Raw genomic sequence first — 15,016 nt, forward strand, 5'->3', positions numbered from 1 at the left:
AGGAACAAAGCTCATAAACCTAGCGACTCTTTTTTTGCCCAATAAAGACATTTTCTAAGTTCTGCTGCATGGTCTGCATGTAAACACCTGCAAAACAAGTCAGTATTCATATTTAACCTAAGTCCTGCCAACCCCAGTCTCAGTTCCACCATGTGTAGTAAAACAGGGACAACGAATTTTACCTGCTGTAAAACTTATGGTTACCATGACAATTCAGGTACATACAGAGCACTGAAAACAAAAGATTAGGCAAACTAAACATAGGCCGTTCATATTACAGTCCAAAATTCCTTCCATTGTTCAGACCCTTGGAAAAAAAAAAACAAACAATCACAAAACACAAACCGAAATTATTTCTATGCCATGTTAACATGGTATTAAGGAGATCAGCGCAGCTGCTGAACTCCACCAGTCAGACAAGATGAGCTGACACAAAGCATGAAGACAAAAGCCACACAAACTTACATATCCTTATTGTAGCAGGGGTAAGGCATGGCCTGGACTTGAACAGCTATTTCCTCTGGATTCTTGCCAGTCTGTAACTCAATAATGGCTCTTTCAATGCTATCCTGGATATAAATAAACGCCCGGCTGTAAATTTGGCTCTGGGAGGTGGAATTGTGAGGCCCCACCGTCCAGATGCGCTCCCTTATTCTGTTGGTGGTTTGCGTGATCCTGCTGCTCATTCGGATGGTGTAGTTGAGCACAGGAGGGAGGGCCAAGTCCCCATCAACTGAGCGTCCAGTGCTGCTACGGCTTGAAGGCAGCTTGAAAATGATACCTTGGAAAAGAAAGGGAAAAGGCTCTCCTTCAGAGTCGACAGCACAGGAGCAGTACACACAGGTACGCAGGAACTCCTCAGTTTTATAAGCCTTTTCTACATTACAGTCCATCATTTCATTTCTTTGCTGCACAAATAATGCTCAGATGGGTAGGCTGCTTATCGAGGGCCTAGAAGTGGAAACTATACATCACTGCAGCTACTCCTACTTTCAAATGTGACCAACGATTCTGGGTGCGAAATACACTGCCAGAGCCTTTAAATCTTTTCCCACTGAGCATTCAAATCCCAAAAGCTCTCAAAATAACCGTCTGTATTTGGAAAAATCTTGCTGTTAACATGGACTGTCAGATATCTGTTAGGTATGTCACTCAGCGCACGCACCTCTCATGAACGTGCCCAAAGGTGCTCCATCAATACAGCTCATATAGTGATGCTGTAACATAAAAACCTCAGGAATGTAGTACTGAAAATCGTTCATGACCTATACACATATTTTTGTGTCCACACAAATTCCTGCAAAGCTGAGACGTCAAAGAATATAAAAGCTTTGCAAGTTCCTGTTAGGAAATGGCATGCTGTAGATACAGTTTGACAGACAGGACTTTTTTTTTTCTTTAAAATGTCTGTTTGAGTAGAGACAAAACCACTGAAGTTTTTCTCTACAGAGTATTTTCCTGATTATTCTATATATAAAGCATATGACAGAATGGAGGACAAACATGGAAGAAAATTGCTTTTATGGGAATAGACAAATATTACCAGGATCTGAAATTCCAAGAAAAGAAAAAGTTTCTATCCATCTACCCCTCAATTATGAGGCATAAAACCAAACAGGTCACAAGACTTGTAAGCAAAACCTGATTGAGGAGATACTGGGCATTCTTCAAAAATTTAGACACATTTGTATCATCCAAATGAACGTAAGTTCCTATTCTCTGCTCTCCCCTGCCCCTCTCTGCGGTATGATCTGAAGCTGCAATCTGACTCCACAAATGTGAAAAGTGTGACTGAGAAGCCCCAATATAATATTGCAGTGCTGGAACTTCAAGAGCTTTATGACCTTCTAATAAATTGAACTCTCTCACATTTGGACTTGATGATGTTAAAGATCTTTTCCAACCTAAGTGATTCTATGATATTTTTCTCGATTAAAGCATCTTTTCCTACGGGGGTCCGAAAGAACACAGCCATCATGAAGATCTCCAAAGGGCAGTGAAATTTCATTCAAACCGAGAATTAACCAAGAGAAAACAACAGTTGACCAAAGGCTTTCTATACAGACAGCGGAGGTGTAAGAGAAGAGGAGGTATAAAAAGGAGAGTGTAAAACCCTGCCATAAGGAGGTCTCAGTGTGCAGGTCCCACACACACTGGCTCAGAATCGATTGCTGTGTGGTGGGAGCTGCTGGTGGAAAGTCAAGCTTCTTATGCTGGACTCCCACCCTTTACCAGGCTAACTTTAATTTACAGGGGAATTCAAGACTGTCACATACTTGCAAAAAGCTCGTTCTTCAGAAACAGCTCTTTAGCCACCATTTCCATTTCTTCTAAGTTTCTGACTGCCTGAATGCGATTAAATGAGACACAGGAGGACACATTTACAGCAAGGGTAGCTAATGTATTCAGTTGATCGACAATGTCAGCGTTGTTCTGTAATTCCAGCCGAATATCATCTAAAAAAAAAAAAGAAAACCACAAACAAAACCAGTAGCATCACTACACATAACAAAAAGCCCATCATTCCACTCTTCATACTAACAATGACACCAGAAAGAAAGAAAAAAACCCATCATACTAAACATTAAGTATAAAATACATTTCTGCACTTAGCAGTGCAATGAAGGCATGTTGTTGACCCAATTTTTATGTTAATCATTTGTAATATGCTCGTGAGTGTGCCTTTGGGAGGACGCCAGCAATGGGATGTGACAGCCATCCCAAAGCTGAAGTTGCTACTAACCTGCTGAGGTTTTAGACTCGTATATGATGCTCACCATTCATTCCACATCTTATGGTTTTTGATGTAATCAACTCGTCTGTTGAGCTGCTATGTCTCAGGGGAGAATGTGCTTTATCCAAGCACATCAAGGAAAAGTTATGTCTGTTGTGATGATGTGTGTACTAAACCCGATAACACAGTTTAATAAAGACACTGCTGTTTCCTGGCTGTTTTAAAAGGTGACTGTATAATGCAGTGTAACTAATATGGAACAGCTGCTGCAAGCATGATGATTTTATGGAGAGTTAAGACAGGAGATGCTACTCATGAAATAACACAGGGGTCATTACAAACAGTATCTAAATACCCTTCTGACTGCAACAGACTACCAACCACTCTTGGTTTATGCTGGGTTTTGCTGGTGTAATCCAGATTTATGTTGACATGTATGGCCACTCACTGAAAAAGCAAGTAGGGGCAATAAGACCAGCTAGGAAGGGACTGTGATCATCATGCTGTGCACCAACGGGGGATGTATCCACCACTGCTGTTAGCTGATGATCCCCATAATGCAGATCAGCAACTCTCACTTTGAAGGACCATGCAAGACCACCAGAGAACAGCAAATTCCAGCAAAGCATCTCTTGTAATGATCCCTTTGGCTTCACCAGCCTGGGTACCTTTATCTAATCCCTTGGTTTTGTGCTCTGGAAAACTTTTAAGTTGAACCCTGATGTGATGCAAGTGAGCTCTCCACATCATTTCCCAGCAGAGTTCCAGGTAGCTCATCTGAGGTCATAATTATGGCTAAACAGTGTCCTCCAGTGGCCACACTCAGCTGTAGAGATTTCCATCCTACTATCCCTTCAACACTTACAAGGAACATCTCTTCATACAAGCACTTTGCTTTCTAAGAGTCTTTTTCCATAGACCACAAGATTTTTGAATCACAGCTGAGATTGCCTTGCACTAAAGCATCTGGCCAGTGCCAGAGAAGACCAGTACCAGAGGATGGCTACAGTTCGGTGACTCTGGAGCTCCCAGACCTGAAGTACAAATAGGAGGGCAGCAAATGTGGAACAACTTACCCAGTTCATTTATTTGACTCAGCAGTTCAGCTGCATCCAAATCCACCATCAGCTTGATAAAAACCTGCACAAAGGGATTCTGCAGGGTGTTCTATCAATAAGCAAAAAGAAAAAGCATCAGTTTAACCAGAAGCCCCTCGAGTTTATTCAGTGTATTTCTAAAATGCAACAGACCAGCTGCCTTCACTGAGCATTTGTACAACCCCCTCCTACTCCTTTCCTGACCTTCCATATTTCACTCTGTGTATCAGGGCGGGGAAATGTTCGCAATGAAAATGTCAGAGAGCCCTGCAAGTCCAAGCTAGTGTTTCTTGGAATCAAGAGAGGATGCCTATTGAGTCTCCACCAAGCTCTAGAGTCCCATGGAAAAATCATGGATAGTCTTTATTCTTCTAAAAGTGCAGTGAATTTAATTTGTGTCTGTTTTAAGTCCTGTAAACACAGCCAGAGCACAATGGGTAGGCAACCAAAATTTAGCTTGGAGACCAGCAGACAGATTTTTGTTTGGCTGAACAGTTCATTATTCCACCAGTAAGTGCAAGTCAGCAGAGAATATTTCATTTCACTTTCGCATATTCCACTCTGGATTTTCTTTCAGTGCCATGGAAGTTACAATGAATGCCAGCCACTGAAATTAACTTCTAATGCTTTAGGGTTTCCAAGATCTCATTTTCATAGTTTTGTAAGAAAAGGAAACAATTTTTACTGCAGAGAATGGGAAGCAAGTACGTGAAACATTACAGCCTACTGCTTTCTGCATCCAAGCAAGGCTAGGCTCCTTAGGAGAGGAAAAAGAAATTTTATTTACATTCACTGAGGTACAAAGACATCTTCTAGCTCTTACGTGTGTACCCAGACCTACATGCCTATTATAGATACTGTTTCATTTTCTGAAAAAGTCATTTCTTGCTTGGTCTTGGCTGGCTGGATCACTCCATCAAGCAGAAAGTTAATTTACAAATTGAAGAGCATTCCCTGCTCATCTTAGCCCTCCAGCAGGCCTCAGCATGGCCAGTGTCAGGGAGCATATTACAAACAGATAGAAAACTTCAGAAAGAGGATTTGCATGGAAAGGTGCATCAGTATTTCTGTTATGGGAACAGGCAGGCACAGAAACTGTGAAGTCCAGGACAAAAGCCTGAGAAGGGTCTCCCCAACTGACCTAAGGTGTCCCTGATGTCCCTGGAACCTCAGTTTATTTCAGTGAAGAAATCCGTCCTCCCAATTCCCTCCCGCAAGAGAGACAGGGGAGGTAGGATCTCATACCTTGATCATCGGAACTGTCTGGTTTAACTTAGTCAGTGAATTCATGATGACAGGAGACTTGTCCAACCACTCCTGGGACTTCAGGGCTAGATCAGCCATCTGCGTCAGGGTTGCATTAGACTACAAAAAAGCCCACAACATATAAGGATACATTTATTCATTACCTTCCAGCTTTTAAACAATACATAAATCAATAAAACAGCTGAGATCAAATTTGGTTTCCTTAGGATTTTTTCTTAGCACCCTACCACTGTTTGGCAAAATGCCCCTTAACACACTGAATTTGGATGCAAGTACTTAAAAATATGGCCTCATACGTGACATCTGGAGCATGTCTTGGGTATCAGCTTTCCTTCTACCACTGGTCTGCTTGCAAACAAGTACTGGTTATAGTATTTGTCCTGGGAGACATCTCTCTATTACTGGCTGAAAATATGGTGGTGAAACTTCATATACCGAAGGCCTTAAAAAATCCTATTATTAATATTAGGCCAACAGCCATTTTTTGGAGGTAAAATTCATTCAAAGACAAAAGATGACTCATATGACGAGCAATGCAACTAGGAAAAGATAACTTGACTAATACTCCAAACCGTCAGAAAACAGACTTCTGCTTCTCAAAGAAATAAGCCCGTGTTAGATAAATTACAACCCTTTTGAGTGGGCGTATCCTGACGTACATTAAACAGAGCCATACCTTTTCCATGATTGCTCGAGTTTCTATGGTATCTGGTGTATAAAGGATCTTCCCAAGCACCATGGGTTTTAAAAAAGACCAAATTAAAGCTCCAGTTGGGGTCTTGACCAGGTCCAGGTAAAAGGATAAGCAAAACGGTGCTGCAAGGGGAGAAAAGCAAACAAATTGCACACAGCACAAATAGACCAGACATGAGAAGGCTACCAGTGTATTTTTCACATCCACCCAGTTTGTTGCTGTGTCCACTGAATGACTTCAGGGCCCTCTTCACTGACTGATATAATGTGTGTTGACAAAAGCAATCCACCCCCAAGATCTCCTGTTGCTGAACTCAAGACAACGAGAGTCTCGTTGTTCAAGCCAAGATTCTCTGCTTTAAGGTTAAATGGAGTTTCGTGAACTCAGAGGAGCTAATAATGTCAGTACAGTCGGAAAAACTACACATCAAGAAAAAGCAGTGACCTGTCAAGCTCTAAGACCAGATCATCAACAAATGGGAAACAGTGCAGTGTCAAGCACTGCTCTACTACATAGGTTGTTTTCCTTTTAACATTTACAGAAATAAACCACCAATAATTAGGGCAGTGCAGATCTTCAGCTAGCATAAATGATGAGTGCTTACAGCCTTCCAGAGACATATGGGGGAATAGCTCAGCACTGGATCTCTCTGGAAACAGCAGAGTTTGGCTCTGAAATGTTTTTGCCTTGAGGAAAAGCCAGACTTACTGGAGTCATGAGGAATCCCATATTTCCTCATCATCTTCTGGACATAGACATCCTCCACAGAAGAACTGTTGCTCTCAGGGTCTCCAAAATCTGGAAGCAAGGACTCAAAAAATAGGGGTGTGATCTCCTGGTTGCAGAGAACTTTTGACATGGATTTAAATGTGCCATGTGTTACCCTAAAGTTGTTTGGTTTAAATAATGCCTGCAGAAAAAACAAAATGCAAATAAATCCTGCATGCTAAAAGCATCCCATTCTAAGGGAAAAAAAGAAATAACAGAATTAGAAGGCAAGGATTGAACGTTTTTACACTGCTTTCTTATGAGAAGTTTGTCTCTACAAAAAAAGGGACTTCCCATGGAAATAATGCTTTTTTGGCTAACCTCTGCTATGACAGAGGTGGTAAATTCATTTCCAGGTATGAGATCCAATGTGGGAATTGCCTATAATGTGTGTTCAGGAATTGCCAATAATGTGTGCCTGGTGACACATATACACCCTGGGTTACAAGACAGAATTTTTCACACAGATGTGCACATCCCCTATCCCCATTTAGTCCATGAGTGCATGTGGTTCTGCAATGCACAGGCAAAGTGATGACCAGAAATGATTCCTGTGACCTATGCTGTCATTGACTATGGATCAGAGAGGGACTGGATCCAGTGCTGGATGAAGTTAGTGCAACCTGAAGTTACTGCGGCTGTCGGAGCCAGACTGGGTTTGTACTGAATGTTTTGGGTAGTCTTGAGGCTTTGAGTGTGATCTAATGCACGCTATAGCCAGAGTAAATTTTTGCTGTTGACTGAGGTGGTTTTGGAAAACCTTTAGTGGGCAGTTCTCCAGCTGTTTTCACAAGCTGACCAGTATTTTGTTGGAAGTCTACCCTCCTTCAAGACAGCTGTTCATCCCCAGCATTTTTGTTCCTTGTGTCCCACCCACAGCACATGTTCCTCATGTGTGCCCCGTCAGGAGCACATGATGGTCCCACTGCTCCAAATCAAAGCTCTCCCAGGAAGGCAACATGCAAGTTTGACAGAGATTCTTCTTAGAACACCGCTGCTTTAAAAGAGAATCAGTAATCTATGATTTAACACACCTTTGTCTTCTAGGGTAAGAAATTACCGTGGAAACTGTTCCAGTGGTGTTTTGCCTCCAAAGCACATGCAGATGACACGTACCTTAGTCAGTGGCACATTTCTAGACTGCCGGAGCTTTTTCAGTGAATGAATAGCTTGTAGCAGTGGATCAACGCCAGATTCAACCTGGTGTCTGAAATATTTCATTTTTGTCAGGAGGCTTAACATCTTGTCCACGGGTTTCTGAAGCTCCTTAGGGAAAAACATCTACAAGAGGCAGGAAGGAAATCAATTATGATTAGCAGGAATCTGCGTGCACATGCATGTACACACCCGTGTTGTGTTAATTCCAAGATTTTTCAAAACTGTTAGGAGGCTTAGTGAGCAGATGTCCCGTGGGAAATGAATGAGATTTGTATTCCTAAATCCCCAAGCGCTTTTGCAAACCACTCCCCTGAATATTACATATTCTGAACAGTGCATGTTTCCAAACACCTACAGTTGGGAAATGCGTATCAGATATTGACTGGGATATAATCTGAGTGTCTAAGAGGCAGCATTTAGCACAACATAGATGTCAAACACTATGAGTGACTTTTGACCTGAGCCAAATTCATCGGTATTCTCATTTAATAACTTCTTTTCCCTAGGATCACTTCTGTAGCATTTCTAAATATGTATTCAATACACAATCTTCCATGAATGGTCTTTTTATATGCTGTTTATATAGCTGTGTGCGTGGGATATTTGAATCATTTAATGACTTGGCAGTGCCACTAGATTGGGAAAATATATTTTACAGGACCTTTTCCAGGGCTTCCCTTTACAAGGAGCAAAAAAATTTAGCCCAGTGCCTTATTTTTGGGAAGCCTGAACTCAGCTGGGAATGTTCAAGAGGTTGTGACAGCATATAAACGATACTAGCAGAAAGGGAGGCATTTAGAGTAGGTCTAGTGCCTTTAAATGAGGTTTGCTGGTTTAGTCCAGCTGGGATCCTCATTTATATCCACACTGTCACAGCATGGATATGCAATAAAAATTACTGCAGGAGCAAAGCCTGATCTTTGGCTTGTGTAAATCAGCATAGCTTCTGGCCACTGCAATGATATTTTATGACCTTTCAGCCACTACATGCAGCAAATGCTACAGAAAGCACTCTACAAATCCTGCACTAACCTTGTATAAGAAATTGTAAATGTCTAAGTGTCGTAACAGAGTGACCGCCAGGACGTAGGTCTCATGAGTCCTCTCTGAAAGAGAGAGATGGCAGAACTCCTCCGCTACTGTTTGCAGCCGTGGGTCAGCAGGACGGACGCTACAAGACACCAGCTGGAGGATCTGAGAAATGAGCTGCGTTTGCACAAAGGAAGAAAAGATTTGTTAGGGCGTAGACTGCTCGCTCTAGTATGCGTGGATTAATCTTGCCTTGCTGTTGTTCTTTCCACAGGGTCATATTTCAACCCAGAAAACCAGAAAATGCCTACCCATTACTCCCGCTCCAAGGGACTAATCCTAAGGATTGTGTTTTACTGCCCAACTTGCACAGTAGTAAAAGGTTTTGTGGCTTCAATTTCCCATTGACTGATGCACGTAAAGTTTGGAAAAGAGCATGCTCTTTAGGGTTCAGTCCAGACAAGATAGTTGGGAAGAGGAAAAGCATCTAGAGCTCTGCTTGTGCAGGAGGCTGAAGAGGAGGAGGCTCATCTCTCATTAGGGGACCAAAAATAGCCTCCCAAAGTGCTCTCACAAATTGTAGTCAGAAGTGTGCTTTTCCATCTGGACTGCAACTTCTCAGCGCTGAGGACCCCACCAAGGACCCCATTCAGTCCTCATTAGTCTGTTCTAGGGAACTGTGCCCTTGCGATAGATCGGAGCAATCACTCATCAGGCAGTAGATGGCTGCTTACCAGCTACTGGTGACAGCCAAAGAGACCATATGGCTCTTGGTCTCCAGTGCCTGAACTGACGTCAGTGATTGCTCTTACTGCGTTTCTGATGGCTATTTTGATCCATAATATGCTATGCTGTCTGCCCTTGGGGGATCATCTACCTCTCTCTGCGCTGTCACGCATGCAGTGATCTACTTTGCTGCACTCACTAACAAATCCTGGTTTTAACGGTCTGAGAGGTAGAAAGCCACAAGATCTCCTACCAGGCTGACAGGAAACTTACCTGACTGCTGTTTTCCGGGAGAGATGCTTCCAGAAGAGCATCAATACTGGCTGTGGACATTCCCGTCATATTTCTGAGATCCTCTTTGAGCTGGTCCACATTTTTAAACACATCTCTTAACTTTTCTGTAAAGAACAATCAAAGACAAATGGATGTAACAGCTTTCTCCAGACACACAGCAATCTCAAGCACACAGACAGGACTTTCAGTAAAGTATGGAAGTGCAGTATATCACTGCTGATAGAAAAAAAACCAAAACAAACAACTTATAAAAATCAGTCATATTTCCTAGGTTTTACAGTCTGATTTGTGAGCTGAAGTTGACAGGTCTAGTGATAGCAAAAGTTGCTCAAATACAAAGACTTGGGACTTTCAGCACATAGGACTATTTGAGCTGTACGGAAAACAAAGGGTGGTCTAGAACAGGCTCCAGAATTACCCTAGATAAAGGATCCCAAGGACATGGGATATGGTGTATGGTTATTTCATTAATATCACTTCTTCCTGGTAGCTAAGCAAGACTTGGATTTTCCAGCAGAAAGTATGGTACCAGTGATGACGTTTACCAACATTGTAAAGCAGATATAGAAAACTACCTGGCTTGCTAGAATCTGTTAAGTTCTCAGTGATGTTCAACACGGAATTCAAAGTGGTCATATACTGAGGAATCGCTTGCAAGAAAGCAATTTCTGGTACATTTTCTTGAAACCTGAATTGGGAAAAAAAAAACACCAACACAACAAAATTTGGAATATGAAAAGGTGGCAAGAAGCCATTTCATCATTTCATAAATACAATACTAAAGCAGCCTAACTCCTAGGGAGAGCCTCACCACTTCATTTGTGGCTGGAGGTTCGTGGCATTCCCAATCAGTATATTTTGAAGCTCTTGGGAGATTCTTCTGTGATTCAGTACATTGGTCACAACTTGATTGCTCAGTTCAATAGCGCGGAGGAGCTGCTCATGAGATTGACTTTGTTCACACAGTTCTCCAAAGCTAACATTAGGGAGATGGCAAATACGCTGTATTGACTTAAAGCTCTCATAGTCACAAAGAAGTGTTGTCAGATCCCGGAGGCGAGATATCTTCAAAGGAAATTTTGAAAAGGAAGACAAATACACAAACACCAGTTAGATGGTAGAATTATAAAAGGTAAGTTTTAGAGTCTAGCTGTCCTTTTCCATTTTTCTTTAGGATTAAAATTTTAATATATATTTTCAGTTCATTCGAAAGGTCTCCAATGGAACAGTTCATAACAATCATTCCTACCTGAGTTTGTAGCAGACCTGGCTACACAACATTGCACAGGATCTAATAAACCTTGTAAGCCTTAACATATCATTTCCTCTTACGCAGCAATGCTCCATGTGGACTTACCTGTTGACCAATTAATCTTCCCAGAGACCAAATAAATCTACCTTGTGCAACAGGTTTAGCCTTTCAGATACCACCTAGTCATCTCTACTACAGCATATGAAAGGGACTTGGCTAGAAGTCAGGACTGCCACATTTGCCAACCTGTGTAAAATTATAGTCCTTTGCCTTCTCTGCTATTACGGGCTTCCCTCCTGTCTGACATGATTATTTAGATTATCAGTCTCTCACGGCAAGAACTGTTTTCTGCCCATAAGTACCTGTCACACTGAGGTTCATCATATTATTGTTACAGATATATTAAGCAGCAACAGCATTGCATACTGTTATCTTTTTTTAAAAAGACATTTTAATTCTATTTTTCCTATGGACAAATAGAATAAAGTGCATGCCTGCTATTAGTGCAGTCATGTCTGTATGGTGTAAGAAGCATTTTATCCAAATGAGGTATTGCCAAATCCAAAGCTGGTGAGGGAAATCCATGAATCAATATTTCTTAGGGGCTTAATTTTGGATACCATTACAGTGTTGCGAGACATCTAGGGCTGAGGGAGCATGTGGGGACTTGGACGCCATCCACGCTGGCATTGATACAGATCCTCAGACATAGTGGTAACTAAGTTAGTCGTGCTTCTAACTGCCAGCTGGGTATGCACAATGCCACTAATTTTCAGCGGGGCAGAGGCATCTAACTGCTACTTGTGCCTTCAAGAACTCCTCCCTACATACTTCTCAAATGAAGCCAAGGCATCCCAGAATTAGCAACGCACCTTGCAGAGCTGAGATAAGTCTCAGTGTACTGAACTTTAAAACTAGTGGTGCACTGATTTACGAGGAATATGCTGCCACTGGCAACTTACGCAGTGCTCATCTTTTTGGGATGGCTGGTGGAAAACAGAAGCCATTCTATTCAACAGGCTGCGAGGACAGGATCATCTCTATCTTCTCAGAAAAGTGGATGTACACTAGCTAGGGACTCCTTAAGAACAAGTTCCTCAGCCCAGTTTAATGGTGACCTTTACATAGGCAGCAGGCAGAAAATAGAGTTTCAGTCCTAGTTTTCATCAGCTGTTCTTTTAAGAAACTTTTCTTTCCATACATTGTTTTTCAAAGCCTCCATTGTACATTCATGTATCACTGCAGGACATCCTTCAAGTCAGTGTTTTAAGCAGACTCACTTTTAGCTTCAGGAGCTCTGGTAAGGATGAATGTTTCTCAGAGGTATTATTTTGCATAAAAGGGTTCTTTCTCAGATGAGCTTGCTTCAAAAGCAGTGTGATGTTTTCTGCGCAAAGAAGAAAACAAAAGTTACTTGAGGCAAAAATGCTAGACTTGCAGAAACTTTGCAGATCGGACTATCATCACTTTTATTCTAAGGCCTACTGAGCATTGCTGTTTTCCACCACATTCACATGGTTCAGGACCTCTGAAATCACAGACCAAGACCTAGGTTGTAATCTGGATTATAACAGATCCAGTCCAAGTAGGAGCTCTGGTCCTAAAGAAATCCACCCCACACTGCTAACGAGACTTCTGACAGTGCCCTTCAGAGCACATGCGGTATCTCTATACTGTGAACAGATAAACCTCTTGGGCTTTACAATAAGCTTATACGATGAATATCTACGTGAAATACCATGTTAACTCTCAAAAATAATTGCTGTCATTTTATGGGTACGTAAAGCTGTGAAGGGAATATAGGTTTCTATTTGTAACATTTCTTTATCTGAGTGTCAGCAACCTGTCATCACATAGCAAAGAGTACACCTGCCTTTTGGATAGAGTTGGATGGAAAACTTATATCTGCAATGAGACAAAACCAAAAATGAGTCTGGCTTCCCAAGGTCTCACAGCTCCAGCTAATTGCCAGCAGATGAAAACATGTAGCACCATTCCTTCCCATCATCTTTGAAATGACAGGCACAACATATTCCAGCTGAGGTCCCACAACAATAATGAAAAAATGATCACCTGTCAATTTGCTGTCTTCAACTTCAGTGGCATTTATTAAACACATCAGGTAAGGGTTATAGCTGTTATTCACTGTCACCTGTAAGATGGTGTTTTCAAATTCTAAAAACAGAAATCTGAAAAAGAAGATAGGATTTTAAATCGGCTTCTCTTCCAGAAACAAGGTATATTAGTGAGCAACCTGTCAGCTGTGTACATGTTGTTCCTTGGCAGCGTAAATAAGAATTCCAGATGAAGCCATGTGTCTCCCATGACACCCCCTAAGTGAGTACCCTCCCAATTTTATTTCGTCAATTCTTTTTGCTGTTATCTCCCAAAGCTGTCATTCACTCTTAAACCGTATGTATAAGAAAACATACTTGAAAGGTTCACTGTGGATGCAAGATATAGATGGAAAGGCACGCCTAGGGGAGACTGAGAATCAAAAATTAGAGTCATACCACAAAGAAGGGGTTTCCGAAGAGTTTATCGCTGATGGCAAGCCTCCTACAGGATTCTGCTTCCACTGAGAACTAATACATCCAACACAGAAAATTTTTGAAAGTCTCACTTTCAGCTGTACATTCAGTTCTAGGAGAAATTTCCTCCTCTTCAATTTAACCGACATTACACCTAATGTCCTAAATTACAGTGATTTTAGGCTTAAGTTGCTCGACTGGAAGAAAATCACTTACCTCTCATGCCGGAATGAGAATGGTGGTCACTACCCATAAATGCAATTACACTACCCAAAAAGCAAACTCACCGTGTGATCAAACTGGTTGGTGACAGAGTTTGGTTGCTCTGAGTCCAAGGCAGCGTCTTGTTGTACAGGGTTTCTGCCATGACAATGAAGTGATGAGCAACAATATCAACCACACTGTCAAAACTAGTTTTGTTGGAGAGAAAAGCCGAACTGGAAATTATGTTGAATTCATTTAGCAGATCAGAGAAGTTCAGTCTCTTGAGAATGAAGTGACTGGCTTCTGTGATTTCTAGAGCTGACACATCGTTGGCAGAGTGGTTTGCCACCGCTTCCAACAACTCTGCAAAGGCAGCTGCTTCAGTTAGATTCCTTTTGGTATTTAGGAAACTGTCAACCACATCCCACATGCTTGAGTAATAACTCCATTTGGTGAGGTTGAAGGTGCCTTGGAGTCTCTGCAGCAGGTCCTTCATGTGGAGCTCATCCTGGGCCACACTGAAGAGTGTGGACGGGTTATTCCAGCCTGCTAAGTTGTCAGAGAAATTTAGGGAGTTCAGTACTGTTTCATTCAACATGAAAGGAACAAGCACGTTCAAAAGCTGAGATGGGAGCACAACATTCACATCTTGGACTGGGATAGGGCAGGAGGCATTACTCTGCAGCAGCCCCTCTGTCAGAGCAGTCAGAGCTCTCGCCTTCTCCTGTACCCAAGAGTTTTCCAGCTCAGAGACAAGGTTTAGTTTGGAAAGGAAACTCAGAGAAAAATGCAGAGACTGGATGACACACGACAGCTCCTTGGAAAAGCGTTCACTGCTGTTCTTGTAGACAACGGCAAACTCTGGGGACAATTTCAGGTTGGTTATGGCAAGCTGGAACATTTCTGTAAAGGTGTCATTGCGTGTTGTTCCACCCTCCACGCCCATGGAATCAAAGAGGGGTTTGCAGGGGCTCCCTGCTAAGGACTCGCTTAGAGTGGTATTTTCAAACAGCATCTCAAGTGTTACGTGGAGCATGTCTTGAGCAGAGCAGTTCTGGGGTGTCCCATAACCATTGTTGCTGTTCTCCAGGAAAGGACTCAAGGCTAAATGCAGGAACTCCCAAATTTTTGCCTCTAGCGAAGTACTGTGCTGTAAGGAAGACTCACTGAACTCCTTCTGCAGCAGCAGATGTGAGAAATTATAGACAACGTCCATTTTTTCTTTCAATGTTTTGTTTAAGTTGGTGTCATGGAGGACTTTCA

General features: G+C 42.0%; 1 protein-coding gene across 1 annotated transcript in view; it reads right to left on the bottom strand.

Annotated features, from left to right (window-relative positions):
* The window catches only part of ABCA12 (ATP-binding cassette, sub-family A (ABC1), member 12), a 53,566-nt gene extending 38,912 nt beyond the window's left edge, over positions 1–14,654 (bottom strand). The window contains exons 1-14 of the mRNA XM_009706478.1: positions 13,837–14,654; positions 13,092–13,207; positions 12,299–12,405; positions 10,578–10,831; positions 10,342–10,454; positions 9,746–9,870; positions 8,750–8,923; positions 7,676–7,840; positions 6,500–6,701; positions 5,774–5,913; positions 5,077–5,196; positions 3,811–3,901; positions 2,277–2,456; positions 466–781 (exon numbers count right to left, since the gene is read on the bottom strand). Coding sequence (XP_009704780.1) covers positions 466–781; positions 2,277–2,456; positions 3,811–3,901; positions 5,077–5,196; positions 5,774–5,913; positions 6,500–6,701; positions 7,676–7,840; positions 8,750–8,923; positions 9,746–9,870; positions 10,342–10,454; positions 10,578–10,831; positions 12,299–12,405; positions 13,092–13,207; positions 13,837–14,654 — 2,921 coding nt within the window. The remainder of the gene's footprint in view (positions 1–465; positions 782–2,276; positions 2,457–3,810; positions 3,902–5,076; positions 5,197–5,773; positions 5,914–6,499; positions 6,702–7,675; positions 7,841–8,749; positions 8,924–9,745; positions 9,871–10,341; positions 10,455–10,577; positions 10,832–12,298; positions 12,406–13,091; positions 13,208–13,836) is intronic.
* Positions 14,655–15,016: the final 362 nt, after the last annotated feature.

The sequence above is a fragment of the Cariama cristata genome, unplaced genomic scaffold (genome assembly GCF_000690535.1).
Source record: "Cariama cristata isolate BGI_N322 unplaced genomic scaffold, ASM69053v1 scaffold4658, whole genome shotgun sequence".
NCBI lineage: Eukaryota > Metazoa > Chordata > Aves > Cariamiformes > Cariamidae > Cariama > Cariama cristata.